Below are 20588 nucleotides of genomic sequence, written 5' to 3' on the forward strand. Positions count from 1 at the left end.
TACTCCCTTCAGCTGTGCTTCATTTGTTGTCCTTTTAGTTACTATATTTCTCATATTAGAGACTGAACTCATGTAAAAAATTCCTGGTGTCTTTTGTCCTTGTTGATTTTTATAACCTCTTATTTCTTTTTATACTCAACTTATTATCTTGTTTCTTAAAATATGTAAAGCTTTTATTCTATTTTGGGAGGGGTTGGGCCACACCTACTTATGTTTAGGGCTCACTTCTGGCTCTCTACTATGGGATGACTCCTGGTGGTGCTTGAGCGAGACCACATGTGTTGCTGGAGAACAAAGAAAGTTTGCTTATGTGCAAGTACATAAACCTTTATATTATCATTCTGGGTCAAAAAATAAGTTACTTTATATTTTGTAGTTGATATTCTAGTATTTGAAAGTTTTTTAAAGTGCATTTTTTTTATTTGTTTTTGGGTCACACCTGGTGATGCTCAGGGGTTACTCCTGACTATGTGCTCAAAAATTGCTCCTGGCTTGGGGGACCATATGGGATGCTGGGGAATAAAACCGTGACCAGTCCTAGGTCAGCTGCATGCAAGGCAAATGCCCTACCACTGTGCCACTGCTCTGGTCCCTAAAGTGTAATTGTTTTTTTGGATATTTCTTCTGACTTTTGTTCATGATTGCTGGTTTCTTAAATGCTCAGTGATTTTCTTAACTGGAAAAATTGTTCACTGACTACTCACATCCCATTGAATTTTATTAGTTGAATTTTCCCATGATTCAAATTTTCTTCCTTTAGAGAAAATTTCTAGTTGTATCTACCAGGTTCCTGAGTATATCCATCTCCTTTTAGAGCCAAGATTAAGGCTTGTCTTTTTTTGTTGTGTTATATGTAGTGCTTCTATTATATATTGAGGGTAAATATAATTTTGGTCGATGTTTGATGTGTTGTCCCACCGTCACCATTAATTATTTGGTATTGACTTATTTCTAATACAACTTTATGGATTCAAACTTTTTTCTTAATTATGTCTGTTTGGTCTGTAATTTGTAAGAAAATTTAATAGATTCAACTGTGAATACCTTGGTTAGTATTTTCTACATAATACTAAATTTATAATTGGTGAGAGCAATATTCTCACTTAGTTCATGGTCACAAGGGGAAAGCTTTTAGTCTTCCACATTATCTGTGGAATTTAGCCAGATGTTCTGTTACTCTGAGAAAATTCCTCCTTTAACTTGTTTGCTGAATATTGTGAAAATCTTGGATCATTTCATTTTCATTTTTTTCTTTATTTAAGCACCATGGTTACAAACATGTTTGTAGTTGGGGTTCAGTCATAAAATGTACACCCCCCTTTCACCAGTGCAACCTTCCTACCACCAATGCCCCCATCTCCCTTCTTCCCATTTTATTTCTTTTGTCGTTTATTTGTGGCATAAAATTGTTCATCTTATAATTATTTTTATTTGTGTAATGTTGGTAAATATTTTATTACTCATTTCAGTCATTTTCCCCCATTGTTTTGCTAAGATCTTTTCAGTTTTGTTGATCATTTTAAAGAAAATGTTTCAGTTTTGTTAGTTCTCTAGAGTTATTAGTTTTCCCATTCTTTATTTCCACCCTAATTTTTATTATTTTGCTTGAGTATAACATGTTTCGTGCTTTTAAAGATTTTTGATTGGGCTATTGATTCGTGATTTTTTTTTCTAGGCAATTGTTTGAAGTTACAAATTTAAAGAACTGTAATCCCAACATTTTGATTTTCTGTGAAAATCTGTCATTTTTACTCATGTCTAAGTAGGTTCATTTCCCTTGAGATTCTTTTATTCCTTGATTATGAATATCATCAGTTTATACACAGTTATGAATTTGTCAAAATATTTCTTTTAAAAGTATGTTATGATTTGCAGAATTTTTGAATCATGCTTATTCAAGGGCCTTGTTCATGCCATATTAATATTCTCTTTCATTCTAATTTTAGTGTATGTGTTGTTGAAGTGGCACTTTGTTTTGTTTTGGGGTTACACTTATTGATGCTCAGGATTTATTCCTGGTGGTTCTCAGGGGACTATAAGGGTTGACAGAGATAAAACTTGGGTTGGCTGTGTGTAAGACAAGTACCTTATCTTATCTTTCCAGCACCAGTGAGCATTCTTTTTTAAGATGGTTAATTATCAGCTAAATTGCATAATTCTTGTATTTTATTTTATTATTTTGTTTTTGTTTTTGTTTTTTTTTTTTGGTCACACCTGGCAGCGTTTAGGGATTACTCCTGGCTCTACGCTCAGAAATTGCTCCAGGCAGGGCAGGCTTGTGGGACCATATGGGATGCTGGGATTCGAACCATCGTTCTTCTGTATGCAAAGCAAAGGCCCTACTTCCATGCTATCTCGCCTGCCCTGTATTTTATTTTATTTTATTTCTAATTTTATTCTATTGTGGCTGAATACATACTTTGTGTAATTTCAAACATTTAAAATGTGTTGAGACTTGTTTTATACTTTTAACATATCCTGGAGAAGATTTCATGTGCATTTTGTTTTTGTTGATGTCACATGGAAGTGTTCTTTTAATGTCTTATAGATCAAGTTATAAGGTTCAAGTTCTGTCCCCTTCCCCCATTTTTGATCACACCCTGTAGTACTCAAGGTTTATTCTTGGCTTTGTGTTCAGGGATCCGTTCTAGTGCCATGCATAGGACCACATGTGGTATTACGGATTAAAGTTGGGCTGGGTGCATGTGAAGCAAGCTCCTTAACTCCTGTATCATATCTCCAGCACCAAAATGTCTCCGCCCACCTTTTTAATCTTTAGTGACCATTTTTTGTCTTAAAATCTAATTTATTTTTATTTATTTTTTTTGGGGGTCACACCCATTTGATGCTCAGGGGTTACTCCTGGCTATGCGCTCAGAACTCAATCGCTCCTGGCTTGGGGGGACCATATGGGATGCCGGTGGATCGAACCGTGGTCCGTCCTACGCTAGCGCTTGCAAGGTAGACACCTTACCAGCCCCTAATTTATGTATTTTTTTTAATCATGAGTCTAAAGTTTCTTTTAAAAAATAAGGCCTCTGAACAGCACCTGGAGTGGCTTTGACCATGCCCTCATCCCCCAGCTCCCAATCTCTATCAGGCGTTAGATGACAAAATGTTAAGATTACAAAAGCACTAATAATGATTGTACTGATGAATTCCACTTGGTAAGATAACACTTTTTTTGCATACTTTAGTTCTTTGGATGTTTTTAATATATAAATATATATAAATAGTTCAGAGTTGATTGAAAGTTTAGTCCAGCATCTGAGTTTCCTTAGAGAATATCTTTGACTGCTTCCCTTACACTCCTCTTCTTTTTGGGCATAGAAAAATTATGATAATTTTAATTGAAAACTGGACACTTAGTATGTCACAGGTTTGCAATTAGCTTCCTCTCTTCAAAATATGTTGTTGCTGTTTGCTTAGTGACTTGTTGCATTGATTATGTAATGTTTGGAATTTGTATTGAATTGCTACTGGATTGTTTACCCAGTTAGTTTAGTGGTTAGATAGAAGCAATTGTGCATGAGTTAAGTGCTTTAGAGTACTTTACAATTCTCTTTTACATTTAGTTTCAAGGTCATATTGAAGTGGGAGACTCTACTGACCTTCTTAAATCTTTAATATATTCTGTACATGGATGTCACTTTGTAGATTGCCAGGAATGTGTCAACTTTTCAAAGCTTCAATTGATGGTCAAGAGATAGTACAGCTGGGCCAGAGAGATAGCTAACAGTAGGGTGTTTGCTTTGCATGCAGCCAATCCAAAGTGGACTGTGATTCAAATTCTGACATCCCATATGGTCTCCCAGGCTTGGCAGGAGCGATTTCTGAGCGCTCAAGACTAACCCCTCAGTGCCTCTGGGTGTGAACCAAACTAAAACAAAACAAAACAAAAAAGAGATAGTACAGGGTTTAAGACACTTACCATGCATGTGGCTGACCTAGGTTGAGTCCCAGCGCAGCTTATTATCCCCTGATAATATGCAGGAGTGAGCCCTAAGCAGAGTCCTCTACTGAGCACTGCCATGGGGTGGCCCCCAAACCGAAAAATAGAAACAAAACAGTTTTCCTGTAGATATCCTCTTGACAGTTTTTTGGTTAACCCTATGTAACCCATCATAAAATACATTTGCAGTTGCTTATTTTTTTGGCAATGGAACTTCTTGCACGGTAAATAGTAGTTAGGTTAAAAAAAAAAGATGAGTTTTTTTTGGGAGCTGCCTCTGATAGTTCTAAGAAGTTACACCTACACCTGTAGGTGTTCAGGAGTCCTGGAGGATTCAGTAGTTCAGTCAAGGGTCTGAGGATGAGATACAGTTCAGGCACAGTAGTGCCAGGATTTACCAGTTAATCTGAGAGGTGCTGATTTAAGGCCACACTTGGTGCTTCAGGGCCTCCAGGGTTGCTCTTGATGATGCTTGAGAGGGAACATTTGGTGCCAAAATAAGAACCCAGGTTGTGAACATATGCTACGCAGGCATTCAACTGTTGTACTATCTCCTGACTCCTCATTTACTGTATTTATCCTACTAGATTGTGTGTCTGAGATGTTTTGGTCCACGTTGTGCTCAGGCACCAATCACAATGCTGGAGTTAGGAGTGGGGTTGATCCTGGCAGTGCTTAGGCTGCTTGAATACAAAGCTTTGCTCCAATGCTTTGGGTTGTCTCTGGAACATATCCTTGAGAGCATATTTTATGATCTGTAGTTTCAAAGAATTGATTAATCCCGGCAGACTCTTTGTAAAAAATAATTTTACAAATGAGACTATGGTTAGAGGGAGTTAAGAGGTACTTGTTTAAGTACTTTAGTGGCAGGAATTTCGCTAAAATCTTTTTCTAATTCATGTACTGGGCTGGAGAGATAGTACAAAGGTTAGCATTCGGCATGTAGCCAACCCAGGTTTGATCTCTGGCAGTGCAAACTGTCCCCTTAGCACTGCCAGAAGTGATCCCAAAGCGCAGAGCCAAGAGTAAGTCCTAAGCACTACTGGGTGTGTTCCAAAAGCAAAAACAAAACGGAACAAAACAAGACAAACAGAAATATCTGGATATGAAAATAGTTTAATAATTTTTTAAATATATAAGTACAAATCAGATTACAGATGCAAGACTAATTTTAATTACAACAGAAATTCTCTCCCCTGAATTTTGTGAACATAACTAGAAAGTGAATATATATATATACATATATACATATATATATACATATATATAATAGATGTGCATCTTGAGTTAATGAGGTTGAGCTTCTTGATAAGTTCACAACTAAATGTTATTTTACCAAGTAATCTATTAGTTGTCCATCTATATGACATTTCTTGTTTTCACATTTCTTGTTTTTACCCAAGTGGTGATCTGGAGCCCTGGGTGTTATTCTCATGATTCTCTGCCAACTGGTCAGGCTGTAATCAGTGCTAGGACCTGACACTGCATATTGTGCTCAGGTTCTGCAGTGCTGGTGCCAGGATCCACCAGATCAACACTGCTCAGGGGCCTCCTCCTGGCAAGACTCAAGGGCCTTGGGGCACCAGAGATCCAACCAGACTTCTCATGTATCCTGAACTCTGTGATATTTCACCAGCTCCTAATAATGACATTTCTTAAGAGCATTTGGTTGGTTTGTTTTTGTTTTTGTGCCACACCTGGTAATGCTTGGAATACTTCTGGCTCTTCCCTCAGTAGTCACTCCTGGTGGGCTCTGGGAACCATATGGAATGCCACAGATGGAATCCTGGGGCTATCACATGAAGGCAGAATTACTTTATAAAGCCTAGGCTAATTTGTTGATTATCATATACTTTTTTCTATGTGCTTTCTCTCCTAAACATTAGCTTTGAAATCTACCAAAACCTTGATATCTGTCCTTTTAGCTGACCTGGTTAGGGACAGCTTATATCTGTTTTTGAAACTATGTCAAGAAGTAGGACACATAGTCATATTGTTGACACTGAAAATCATTTTGGTTCCTGAAATTTCTTTTAAACAAAAAGGATTGGAGCAATGTTAAATTAAGTGAATAGTATGAAAAATCAATGCCAGTAACTTTGCCAACAATAGTCATGTTTGAATCTCTGAGCATATGCTTATTAAATGTATTTGAAAATGTATAAAATGTAAAAATATTTGAAAGAATGCATATTTTTTCAAGTTTTTCAGTATAAAGTGTATTCTAAAGTAGTATTCAGTAATACATGAAGCCACTATATTAGCTCAGTTACTGATAGCATTCAGAGGATAGGCTTATAATATTGTTCAATTGTTTGTATTTTTGAGCTTCTATCTGAAAAATGGTTCTATTCATAGTTCTATATTTGCATAGCTATGAAAAGACATTACATTTACATTCCTATGCAAATGATAAAAAATCATGGCTTGTTTCTAAGTTTTGATATAACTTGGGAGTTTTTATTCGAGTTTGGGAAAAGATCAAGATTCAGAATTTGTATTGATTTGTTCTGATATGTATTGCTTTTGCACTGTTATGAAGTAATAAAAGCCAGAAGGTGAACATTTTAAGTTTGGCACTGACTGTAGCTATTTTTTTGTTTGTTTGTTTGTTTTTGGGCCACACCTGGCGCCTCTCCGGGATTACTCCTGGCGCTGCATTCCGAAATTGCTCCTGGCAGGCTCTGAGGACCATATGGGATACTGGGAATTGAACCCTGGTCCATCCTGGGTTGGCTGCTTGCAAGGCAAACACCCTATGCTTTGCTATCTCTCCCGCCCTAATTGTAGTTATTTTTATTCTTAGCATGTGAAACAGAGCTTGGCTAATTACGAATAGTTAACATATATTTGTTGAATGGTTTAAATGGCAAAGAAGTGAAATTCTGTTTTGAAATTGTCTTGTGTTTTACAAATACAGCCAATACCATGGAAAACAATTAGTGAGAAATCAAGTGCTTTTTATTCACTGATCTGGGTCAGGCTATCACTTATTACTCTTAGAGCAGAACCAGTTTAACTGTTAAGTCAACACATTTGAGTGCCGTGCAAGGTGGTACACATTGATGAAACTGATAAATAAGTCATACGGTCTTTCTTTTTATGCAGTTTTTAAGCCGATGGGGGAGACAAATAAGTATAACAGATATATTTTTACATACACATATAAGTAAATATAAATACATTGACTGTGGTAGATACAATTTTTAGAAGAAGTTGTAGCACCTGCTCAGGGCAGAGAAAGGATGTGAAGTAGGGTGAGTGAGTGAATATTTTGGGACAGTGGATAGTAGCAGGCAGTGTCATGAACTGCAGAGGGCTTACATATATAAGCCTTAATAAAGGCTAGCAGTAACTGACAACTCCATCTGATTAGCGCCATTGAGGAAAATTCTTAGCTCCAAGTTCTTCAAGAGAAGCTGACATAGCTAAATTATCTGAATTAGTAAATGATAGCTCCAACTAATTGGTGCTATAGAGGAAATTTCTTATTTTCAAGTTCTTTGAGAGAAGCTGAATATTTATAGTACTATCTAAATTAGTGCACTATTCTAAGGATATTGTTTTTGCAGTCCAAATCTATAGCACATGTTTTGTGTATAGGAGACCCAAGCTTCTTCTTGGACACTGCATGTTCCACCAAACCTTGCCAGTACAACCCCAGTATAGAGCTAGGAATTGTCCTTGAAGATACAGAAGGATATGGTACTTGGTGCCCTTTGCCCCACCCTCACTCCTCAAAGTGTTTGATCTATAGATAGGCCTGTTTTCTGTAAGGAAAGTGCTTTTGAATAAGGTATTTTGAGCAAGAAAAGTGGGAGTGGGATGGGAATTGTTCTCTGTTGATTAATCCCATTTTCCTTTTGTTGCTCTAACATTACGTTTCTCACAGATTCTCCTATTTATAATTACAGATCTCTACTTAACTAATGCAGATAGGTTTGGATATAGAAATTATTAAAGCATGAGTTTTATGGATAAAGTAGGATTTCTGGTTCTGTTGTTCTAGCATTGAACACTTCTAAGTTTATAGTTTATTCTTCATCTAAATAATGGGACTCACAAATTGCTTCAATAAGCTGCTCAGGGATTCTCTTGGCCCTGTGTGCACGACCATATGGGATGCTGAGGATAGAACCCAGTCACAAAGCAAATGCCCTACAACTTTGTTATTGCTCTAGCTCCAGGTTGCCTCATGATGTTAAGAGAATTAAGTCAGTGCACTTAATGCTATTCTTAGTACTTTTGAATAAGGAGATCATTACTTATCTTCTCTTTCCAGATTCCTCTCCTTCCATTTCTTGATCAGTCCAGTGTACCTGAAAAATCAATTCAGTTGCACTTAACTAATTCTAGTAATCACTGTCTGGTACAGTAATATAGTAAATAATTTAAGGTAGTAGTTCTCTTTAGGGCTACTTTTATGTATTTGTTTGTTTATTTTTTGGCCACACCTGTTGGGGATGCTCAAAAATTACTCCTGGCAGGATGGGGGTGGTGGGACTATATGGGATGGTGGAGATTTAACTGTTCTGTAGGCCTTGTGCAAAGCAAATGCCCTACCTGCTGTGCTATCACTCTGGCCTGGGGCTACTTACTTTTAAAAGAAAATCCTAGCATTATTGATCGAATCTAAGGTAATAAATCATGATGTATCATAAGGGCTACTTACTTTTAAAAGAAAATCCTAGCATTATTGATCGATTCTAAGGTAATAAATCATGATGTATCATAAGTCACTGGTCTGTTAAGTAGGAAACTTATTCCTCTGGCTCTAATCACACAGGCAAGTAAAGTGCCTCATCTTGTAAAGTAAAGTACACTTGTCTTGAATTTAGTTTTGACATTGTTTTTGTTGGTTCTGGTTGAAACTGGAAGTTGCTGACAATCTTGGTGTTTCCTCAGGCCTGTTGATTTGCATGATGTTTGGGGCTAGACATAATACAACAATACCTCATTTAATTTAATCCTCTCACCTCTCATCTTCCATTTCCTAGGAAATATACTTGGGAAAAATGAATGCAACTAAAGCCCCAGTTTGTGTTCTCATTCTCATTCTCTCTTCTTCCTCTCCTCTCCATTATCTCTCTACACCTCCCACACCCCCTCTACCTTTCCACTCTCCCTTCTCCCCTCTCTCTGGAGTTTACTTCCTATTGGTACTCAGGATTCACTCCTGGTATTGGTCTGGAGATTCTCTGTGGTGTTAGGGATGGAACTAGAGTCGTCCATGTGCAAGGCAGATGCCTTAACTCTTATAATATCTCTGACTCCCAAAGTCCAGTCTTTCATAAGTGTTTGATGTGTTTGGATCTTGGAGCTGTATGTATCAAAAACTTCAAAGAGAATACATTTCTAAGTTTTTTGCTTCATGTGTGAAAAACTTTAAAAGACATTCAGTCAGTATTGAACTCGCATGTTACTCAGTTGTGGAGCAATTGTGCTATATGTGTGAGACACTGGGGTTTGATCCCTGGCACTATCCCCCTCCGAAGTTAAGCCTTTGAATTTCTTAGGTTATAGGTATAAACAAAGGTAATGCTGTACAATATCGCATCAGAAAGCATGTTAGTATTACTGTGCTTTTACTCTTATATTTTTGTTCACATCGGAGGTGCTCAAGATTACTCCTGGCTCTGTGCTCAGGTATTACTTCTGGCAGGCTTGGGGGGGGCATATAAGATGCTGGGAATTGAACCCTGGTTTGGTTGCATGTAAGGCAAGTGCCCTACCCACTCTCCAGTGATAGCTAACCTTTTTTGAGCCCGAGCGCCCAAACTGCCTCACAATGCCTGGTCCTCTCAACGGCCAGTTTGGCCCTGTTGCCAGGTGAGCTGCAAAGCAGACACTGGCACGCTCGCCTCCTGCCGTGTGGCATATCTTAATTGCGGACCTACCCACGTGCCAGCTGCAAGGCCTTCCTGTGCCACAGGTTCGCCATCGAGGCACTATACTATTGCTCTAGCCCCTCTAATACTTGTAATAGTAATCTCCAGGTTTGTTTCATCCCAGTAAAATATAAAACAGTGTTTATTATTTTTATTTTTTATGTTTTGGATCCATGTCTTTCAATCTAGGATTTTTGCCATATGTTGATAGTCTTTGATGAATCAACTTTATATATAATCCTCAACTTTAATTCTATCTACTTTTTAATTTTTTTTTTTTTTTTTGATTTTTGGGTCACAGCCACCAGTGTTCAGACTTACTCCTGGCTCTGAGTTCAGGAATCACTCCTGGTGAGTTCAGGGACATGTGGGATGCAGGGGATCAAACTTGGGTCCAGATGTACGTAAGGCAAATGCGCTACCACTATGTACTATCACTCTGGCCCTAAGTCTATTTACTCTTAATTCTCATGGTAATCTGTATTCTTTTTGTGAATGAGTAATGCTTTATATGTTGGACTAGGAAAATGAGTTTAGAACGATGGTGACAAAACATTTAATCTTACTATTTTTATGTAAGTTTTCCAAGTTTTCTTTGAGTTCCTTGTAAGAAGATTCATTTAATGTGCATTTTATTTGACAAAATATCTTGTGATTAGGGAAATTATTTTTCGTTAGGCAGTACCAGAGAAATTACAAATAGCATATTTGTCTTTGTTAATTTTTGTTGTTGCAGTGCTTGGGGGTCTGAGCCAGATCCTCTTGCTTTTGGGGGCAAGGATTTAGTGCTTAAGAATAAACCCACGGAGAATGTGTTCTATCACTTGAACTAACTACATCCCCGGCCCTCTTTTTTTTCCTCTTTCTGTCAGTTCGGTTAATTTAAAGGCCACGTTTTAAATGCATTAGTTACGCACTTGCATTTACTTTTTATTTTGATGGGGCATTCGTAAGTAGTACTCTAGGAACACAGGACCACTCCTTGTGAAATATGGTGCTGCTCAAAGCCAAGCAGTTTTTGGTTCTCCAAGAGCTATACAAGTTGGCAGAACAGTGTGGAGAAAGGGATTCAAATTCATCCTCCAACTTGAAAGAATGGTACTGTAGCCCTTTGACTTAACTCTCAGGCCCCTGCATATGTGTGTGTGTGTGTGTGTGTGTGTGTGTGTGTGTGTGTGTGTGTGTGTGTGTCTCAAGTTGCTTAACTTCTGAATAGAGAGAGTGTCAGGTTGATAAGGCAGAGTAAAGGTGTGCCAAATGATATGGAAAGGAAACTCTTAAGTTTTAAGTTGTTGTGTAACAAGTCTAATTACATGAACAAATACTTATTAATTACTTATTAATTCTTTCAGTCTTAATGTCTGCTCCTCTATTTTCTTCCTCCCACAAACTGTACATCTTTTAATACTTAATGTTTTTCTCTCTTATTATTTCTCTTTAATCTAAAAGTTCTATTATTTATTTTTAAAACAATGAATTTCTGTGTTACTTTAGTTTTTTTTTTTTTTTTTTTTTTTGCCACACCTGGCTGTGTGGAAGTTTATTCCTGTCTCTTTTCTCTGGGATTATTCCTGGTGGTGCCCAGGAGCGGTCATTCTCAAGCAAGGCAAGCACCCTGTATTAACTCACTCTCTCTGGATACTTTCTTATCTAGATAATATCTTGTCTTCTGGTTTTTTTTGCTTTTGTTTTTTTTTTTTTTTTTTTGGATTTTGGGCCACACCCGTTTGATGCTCAGGGGTTACTCCTGGCTATGCGCTCAGAAATCGCCCCTGGCTTGGGGGGACCATATGGGACGCAGGGGGATCGAACCGCAGTCCGTTCTTTGGCTAGCGCTTGCAAGACAGAAACCTTACCTCTAGTGCCACCTCACCGGCCCCTGTCTTCTTAAGTTTTAACTTGTAAAAGTCATTACTACCTATTTTTCAAGTATCTCTTGCCACTCTATTACTTTGTGACTGTTATAAAACATTGTTCCAGATCTCTAATTTAGGATTAGTAGAAAGGATTAGCAAAGTAACTTAGAAATGGGAGTTATATGGAGATTGTTTTATATCTAATTTATTAAGTCAGAGCTATACAGTTGTCTTCTGTGATTGGTTAAGAATGGTTAAGATTGGCTAATCAAACAGGCATGGGGGATGTAGCTTAGTACGTAGGTAATTTTTCTTTAGAATATTTAGTCATATATTTTATATAAAAGACTTTCCTGGTTGCAGTCAACCAACTGTTATAAATAATGAAGTTATTTTTATCATGTCACGTAAGTGTTTTGGAAAGAGATGGTTTTAGAGGGATTGAATTCATTAACCTAACTATGTCAGTGTTCTAGGTCATTTTCACTCACTTGTTTCCATTGTGGCCACAAATGACTGCAGTAGAGCTAAATATCATATTCTATTTTTTTATCTTTTCTTTTTTTTTTAAAGTTTTTTTGTGATTAAAAGAATTAACAAATCTTTCACATTAATTTTTAAGGTACATAGTGACAATGAATCAGGGCCATTCCCACCACCAGGGTTGTCCTACCTCCACCCCCTTTTCCCAGCATGTGGTCCATATAGCCCTCTTTTGTCCCGTCCCCCCACCCCTTGTATAACCGTTCCCCTCTGTGTATAGCTTGTTGTAGATAGGGATTCTGTTGTTGTTGACTTTGGGTTTGGTGTTTAAGTCTGATCATTTTTTTTTCCTACTCAATGTTTATATGGCTGTTTGGTCCTGGTACCATTCATTCCCCACCCCCCCCCTCAATTCATGAGGCAGAACAAAATGATTCAAGTTATGTGGTTTTACTGGAAAAAGACCAAAAAAAAACCCATAACAACAAACAACAGTAAAACAATAACAACAAAATAGTAACTACCAAAAAAAAAAAAAAAAAAAGAAAGGGCACCCAGCAACAAAAAAAATTCACCAAGTAATAACCACAAGAGTGAAAATAAAAGAAGGAAAAAAGAGAAAAAGAAAAAAATAAATAAAAAGAAAAAAAAACAAAGGAGTGCTGGTGTGGCAAGGTTTTGTGCTTCCTTTTTTTTTTTTTTTTTTGTATAGGCACAGTATGTTTTGGAAATAAAAAAGGGAATTCTCTTAGCATAAGAGATCAGGGTTTCTCTGCCCTTGAAGCATACTGCCATGGGAATAACTACTGGCTCCATACATGCTCATTACCACACCCCATGGTATTTTTATGGTGCCAGGAAACTTTCCGCTCAGTTGTTGATGATAAATTCAGGCCTCTGTAGCTAGAGATCTTGGCATTTGCACAGGTTATAGGACAAAGTCTAGGATAGAGTCTTTCTTTATGGTTCTAGTTTTGTTCTATCATTGTTGTAATCAGTCTTCGGTAATAAGTGGTCTTGGATTTTGCTCAGATCTTAGGCTGAAGCCTTGGATAGAGTCTTCATTATGATTTCAGAAGTTCTGCTCAATCTCAGTTGTCAGAGCTAAACCTCTGTAATTAGAGATCTTGATTTTTGTATAAGTCCTAGGTTAAAGCCTAGGGTAGGTTCTTATTGGTCCCCAGGATAAGTTCTGCCCAGTCATGGTTGTCAAAGTCAGTCTTCTGTAGTTAGCACTCTTGGTTTTTGGACAGATCAAAAGACGACATATCTTCTGATTTCATCTTACTGTTAGGTGATGAGATAGGACACTCTGCTCTTAGATCAAGTTGTTGCCGTTTCCTTGTTATCAGGATGTCATATCAAAACTGATGCAAGTTGGTGCCAGAGCGGTATTAGGAAATTCCCAGTATGAGTTTGGTTCCTGGTGTTGTTACAGGGCACTACATCAGTTCTATGTCTGGGATCTGGGGTTCAGGATTGGACAATCACTGTACAATCTCATGGAGTCTAAGTTGGGTCCACATGATATTAAACATATTCCTATCCAATAAAATACCCACACCAGGAAAAGATCAGGATCTTTCCCTCAAATTTGTTTTTTTGATAGAAAATGTTTCCCAATAAACCCCCAAAAACTTGCTCTTGAATCCCATTAATCAAAATGGATTACACATCTAGTAGTAAATGATGGGATAGAAGGGAAGTCTCATTATAGCCAATGTTTTATTCCCAGGATATGCATGAAGGATTCACCCATGTGATTCCATTGATGTGTAGAACAGTCATATATACTTGAACATCTGTTCCATGTAAATGGAAGCCTTGGGTATTATAACATTTTTTTAAATTCCTTGCTGGGGATTAAGTGCATATATATGCAGTGTGTGTAGATATCTATATATCATTATGCATAATATAAATTATTATACATGTAAGGAAATGCTCTGAAACAGTCTCTGTTAAGAATACGTTTTTGTGTGTATGGTGCTAAGGTTTAAAACCCAAGATCACATACAAGTGCTTTACCCCTGAGCACATCCCCCTTACTTTTGATTTGGGGACTGTTCCTGGCTTTGTGCTTGGGGTTTTCTCCTGATGGTACCTGAGCATGCATGATGGGAATTGAACTAGGACCTCTTGCATACTCTTAGCTCATTTAGCTATCTTGTTGCCCTCCAAACACCCACCTTCCCCAATCTTAAAAGAGGAGTGTATTCACTTGGGAGTATGTTATTCTATATCTGCAACTTTATGCTTTAAATGTAAGCCAGTCCTTTGGCATTTAATATCATAATCACTATTCTTATTTTTGTATTTGATAGTTAATATTTTCTCTTGAGGTTAAACTATTTGACAGCAGTTTTATATTTTTTTTAATTAATTGATACTTTATTTGCTAGGTGGATTCTCCACAGTTTTCTTGGTGCGGACTCATGGTGGAATGCGCCATGCATTGAAACGGATGTATGTCAATAATGTGCCAGACCTCAATATTTGTAAAAGAGAAATTACAATTATGGTAAGTGAATGTATTTCCATTAAAATTTAATGTTTCATATTTCTCCATAACATTAACTAGATTTTAGGTGCACCTAGAAAATCTCTGAAGATGGTTAAGTTAACTGGTAAATTATCTGGGAATTTGCAACCCATTCCTTATAACCATAATAGGGTTAGTTAATTATTGTCACCTCTTTTCTTTCTTCTCTGTTGTGGTTCAGTGGGAAACTAGTTTACTTTCTATTTTTAAAATATTTTAATTGTGGACTATTTCAAAGGTAAAAAACTTAAGAGGATTATATAATGAATATCAGTTTGTTTACTACCCAGCTTATAATATAAAACTACAAAGATAATGAAATGCCTTCTAAATATTTGTCTCTTAATTGTATGTATGCTGTTACCATTCTCATGTGTGATTTAATACATTAATTGTATGTGTTAGTATTTACAAATACCAATTAGTTTTGCTTTTGGTTTAATATATTTGTTGTAATATATAGTAAGGTGGTAAGAAAAAATTCTTTTTAAACATTAGAAAAATTAAAAACATATTTTAATAGGCAAAGGAAATTGCAGTACTAAGAAAACAAAACATTATAAAAACAGTTAAATACAATTTGCTTTTTAAAAGATTTTTTTAATTCTTAGTGCTTTGAATTGGATTGCTTCTTTTTTCTTATTGTCCACTTGTTTTCCTACTTCTCTTATTTTCCCTTCTGCCTCTTTCTGTTCTCTCTATCGTTTTCATTTACTGTTTAATCAGGTTCTAATCTATATATTTAAAATGTTCCTTTTTGTTTATAATGAATTTGACAGTATAAAATTATCTTTTTAGAATGAACAATTTAGTGACATTTACAATATGTTTAGTATTGTGTAATCAACATAATTCTGCAATTGGCTTTTCGTCATTCTAAAAGGAAATCCTCTTTCCTTTATATAGTTGCTTCTTAATTTCCTCCTTTTTAAATTTCTGGTAGTCGTCTGTGATTTTACCTATTTTTGATATTTCATAAAATTTTATATAAATTCAGCCATGCAATATACATTTTGTTTCTTGGGCTATAGCTGGAAGTCTCCAGGTTTACTCCTAACTCTGCTCAGGGAGAGTCTCCATGTTTACTCCTAACTCTGCTCCTGGCAGAGCTGTGAAGAGTGAGGCAATATATTCGTTGCTGGGGATTGAACCCAGGTTGGCCGTGTGCAAGGCAGGTGCTCTACCCATTTTACTATCTTTCTGGCTCCAATATGTATATTTTTTGTTTGATTTCTTTTATTTTGTTTCATGTTTCATCTACAATTTTTTAGTTATCTGTTGATGGAGCTATTTTTTTAAAAAAGTATTAATATGTTGGGCCGGAGAGATAGCACAGCGGCGTTTGCCTTGCAAGCAGCCGATCCAGGACCAAAGGTGGTTGGTTCGAATCCCGGAGTCCCATATGGTCCCTGTGCCTGCCAGGAGCTATTTCTGAGCAGATAGCCAGGAGTAACCCTTGAGCATCACTGGGTGTGGCCCCAAAACAAAAAAAAGTATTAATATGTCTGCCACTATCCCATGACTATTAAAAAAGTAATGTGCGTGTGTATATGAGTGCCCATTTTCATTTCTTTTGTTCCTGTAGGAGCAGTATGGGTAATATTGTAATTCTGTTAGACTTTCATTTTAAGGAACCGCCAGACGTTTCTATACTAGGACAGCCATTTTATGTTTCTATCAGCTTTTTATGAGGTCTTAGTGTTTTCACATTTTATAACAGTTATTGTCAATTCTGTTTTCCAATTACTAAGAAAAAATGTTTTGTATTAATATCTTTATCACACCTATTTTTGGCTCCCTTTTGTTTGAAGATAGGCACTTTTTTACAACCTAACTTACCATATTTTTCTTACCATAAGATACATCCCTCTTCCCCAAGATAGGGGGAAAATGTGTGTCTTATGGAGCGAATGCTACCTGGAGCTGAAGCCTGAGTGCAGGGGAGGAGAGCATCTACTACCACTTGACATCCTCAGTGTTACGCCTCCTTTATTGCACAGACATACCACATAGTACGTTACAGCCAGGTTACATATAGAGCTTTTGTTTAAGACTATTAGCTGCTGTGACTCTTACTTTATTTTTATATTAACAAAAAGTATTTAAAAATTGTTTATTTTTTAAAAATTTTTGATGTAAAAAATAAGTTAGGTAAATGCATTTAACCAGCTGTGGATTGGCATATTATATATATACTTCAGCCTCAAAGGCTGGTTGTTCCCAGCCACCATCTCCTAATGGTGTCTCACATTGTATCTTTTTCTTTAAATATTTGCTCTTTTGTTTTCATAAAAACTAATCTGTGTGTCTTATGGTCAGGTGTGCTTTATAGAGCGAGAAATACAGTGTTTTTATTGCGTCTGCTCCTTAGCTACACTAGAATTGATGAGAAATTTAGATTTGAGTTTTTTTTTTTTTAAGTCAGATGATTAGCTAAAAGAGTAAAATGACTTGTTCCAAGATAATGGAACATTTTACACTGTTTCTCATTAAACAAGCCATGATTCGGTACTCTTGTGTCATAATCCTTATGTCAGTGGAATTCAGATAATTTTGAGACCTATGAAATGTGATTGCCACTAGTAACAGCAGCAGCAACACTGAATTGCTTTTCTTTTGAACAAGATATTTTAAGGAGATTAAGTATTTAGAAGGAGATTAAATTCTTTAGGGTAGTAAACCACATTTTATTTTTCTGACCCATCTCCAATTATGTAATTATGTATCTAGGTTGTTTATTTGGGTGTTATTAGCCAAGATCTTAAAATGCATTTTATAGTTAGAACTAGGCTTATTGCTTTTTAGATTTTATTTTGCTTTCTGTTTTTGGTCATACATGACGGTATTTGAAGTATCTGCTCAGGGATCATTTCTGGTGAGATGTGGGGTCGTATGTAATGTTGGGAACTGAATTTGGATTGACCACATGCAAGGCAAGTGCCTTAACTACTGTATTATCTCTTAACCTTAAACTATGTCTGTTGTTAATGATAGTGAATGCAAATTAAATAGTATTATTGGCAATTGCTTTTTAAGTCTCTAGTTAGATCCTTATTTTTTTTATTGTACTATTTTATTTTGGATTTTGGGCCACACTCGGCAGAACTAAGGGATTACTCCTGGCTCTGCCCTTAGAAGTTGCTGTTGGCAGATATGGGATGCCAGCAATCAAACCCGGGTCCATCCTGGGTCATCCGTGTGGAAGGCAAATGCCCTACCACTGTGCTATCACTCCAGCCTGATTCTTATTGTTATTGATCATAGGTATTGATGTATAGTGTATTAGGAACTAATGTATTACTTGCCATATTTTTCTCATCTTTATTTCTATTATTTGATTAATTGATGGCATATCAGATGGTTCTTGATACTCAGGGATATCAAATATCAGATGATACTTGATATTTAATGCACTGTACACGGGCCATTCCCAATGTTTCTTGGGGAGCGTTGGTAGATCATGGCTTCCCCCATACAAAGCATGTAGGCCATTCCTTTGAGCTGTAATCTTTGTTTTCTTTATAGAAATCCACTTAGCCATTTGTTCAGTCTTTTTTAAATTTTTTTTTTAAATTTTTTTTTTGTTTGTTTTTTTGGGGCCACTCCCGGCATTGCTCAGGGGTTACTCCTGGCTGTCTGCTCAGAAATAGCTCCTGGCAGGCACGGGGGACCATATGGGACACCGGGATTCGAACCAATCACCTTTGGTCCTGGATCGGCTGCTTGCAGGGCAAACACCGCTGTGCTATCTCTCCGGGCCCTGTTCAGTCTTTCTATTTTCTTTTTTTTGGAGTTTTTGGCCCACATAAATAGAAGTACCAAGGCTCATATGGAACCAGTCATTATAATACAAACACCTGAACCCTTGTTTAAAAAAAAAAAAAAACTATTTCTTTTGCCCTTTGCTCAGTTTTCAGTTAGTTAAAATATAAATGAATATAAATTACTTAAATAGATGTCAGTCATTAGACTTAATTTGAAATTGTAATGTGTTCGTTGCAGGCAAAACAAAAGAGTGTAACTGCTGATTGGTAAATGTGTTCAAGTTTGCTTTTTTTTTTTTTTTTTTTTTTTTGTGGTTTTTGGGTCACACCCGGCAGTGCTCAGGGGTTATTTCTGGCTCCAGGCTCAGAAATTGCTCCTGGCAGGCACAGGGGACCATATGGAGCACCGGGATTCGAACCGATGACCTCCTGCATGAAAGGCAAACGCCTTACCTCCATGCTATACGAAAAGGTTTCTGTATTTTGCCTTTGTGTCTCAGAGGTATCTTACTTTTGGAGACTGGTATTCTCAAGTGAATGAACAGTCTGAATATAAGAATAAATTTTCTTTGAATATTTTCTTAGAAAATGGTAGTCATCAGCCAGGGAGATAGTATAAGGGTGAAGATGCATGCCTTGCAAACCCTGGTTTGATTTCCTGTACCTTATAGTCTCCTAAGTATTGTCGTGCAGCCATGCAGGCTCAAGTTTGGCAGGATGTAGCCCTGGAGACTCTCAGGCATTGCCAAGCCACTGAGTAGTATTCTCAGTTGTCTGAGGATTCCCTGGGAGGGGGCCCTAAATTTACTAAGCATAGCTTTGGAGATTCCTCCTCTTCTTCCTTTAGAAATAATAAAAATGGCATATGAGCAAATTTTTCAAAGAAGTTATATAATTATATTTTAAATTGTGTCAGATTTTATCATTAGGCCTGTCTTAATTTTTTAAAAGAATTTTGTAAATACATGAATTTATGCTTAATGTCATTATTAGTGTTAAAGCTCTCCATGTATGTGTTAACTTTCGAAAGTTTTATTTCTTACAGAAAGAACTATCTGGTCACAAAAATATTGTGGGTTATTTGGACTGCGCTGTTAATTCAATTGGCGATAATGTATGGGAAGTGCTTATCTTAATGGAATATTGTCGAGGTAAGTATCTCTGTAGTTGATTATACTAAAAATGTTCTTAATATGGGTTACTAGGTGTCTTGGGTTTTCCCCATTTCATTCTGTACACTTCCTTTAATCCCTTCTTTTAATTATCTAATTAAGAAATGTCATTAAAATAGTTAAAATCTAGTTATAGTTGCTATAGTGATGACATGAACTTGTCAGTGGAGAATTAAAATTGAATTTAAAAAAGGAAATCTTTTAGAAAAATAATATTTATACTGCATGTTCCCTACATGAGTTTTTATAGTCCAACATAATACTGAATTATTAATCAGTATTAGTGTTATATGTTTTTTAGCACCATGTCATGTTTTATCAGTTTACATGTAGTAATTTAGAGGATGTATTTTGATACTTAATATTTTACAGCTTTATAAATCTTCCTTATTTTTGGGTAAATATCAGAAGATAGAAAACCATGTTAATACCTAATGTGATGTTGTGGGGGGAAGAGAGAGGAGAGAGAGAGAAAAGAAATGTAAGAGAGAGTGTAAGAGAGAGAGGAGAGAGAGAAGGAAAGATAGTATAATGCTTTAGATGTGCAAAACTATGCACTTTACTACTTCCTTCTAGCCCCTGAAAAATTATATATCAAATATATATTTATATACATATTTATACCTACTTTTTAAAGCTTCACTTTAGTCACTGTCCTGTCTTTAGGTAACCACTTCGAAATAGTTGAATTTTTTCTCATACTTAATTCTATATTTTCATAAGATATTAAAATACATGTATGCATTTACTTACTTAACTATACAAAGTCACTTCTAATGTTTATTTCACATTCTGTGTAGAACAAAATACATAGTTTTAGTGAGATCCCTGGAGTATGACAAAAGAATAAACTTAGAAAATCAGGGTAGGGCATAAGGAAGTTCCTTAAAATTTCCTAATACTATCTCATCTCTCTCCTTCTCTCCCTCCC

General features: G+C 36.4%; 1 protein-coding gene across 1 annotated transcript in view; it reads left to right on the forward strand.

The window, feature by feature from the left end:
• The window catches only part of BMP2K (BMP2 inducible kinase), a 108621-nt gene that overhangs the window by 21405 nt on the left and 66628 nt on the right, over window positions 1-20588 (forward strand). The window contains exons 2-3 of the mRNA XM_049790307.1: window positions 14582-14700; window positions 19531-19636. Coding sequence (XP_049646264.1) covers window positions 14582-14700; window positions 19531-19636 — 225 coding nt within the window. The remainder of the gene's footprint in view (window positions 1-14581; window positions 14701-19530; window positions 19637-20588) is intronic.

This window comes from Suncus etruscus, chromosome 16 (assembly GCF_024139225.1).
Source record: "Suncus etruscus isolate mSunEtr1 chromosome 16, mSunEtr1.pri.cur, whole genome shotgun sequence".
NCBI lineage: Eukaryota > Metazoa > Chordata > Mammalia > Eulipotyphla > Soricidae > Suncus > Suncus etruscus.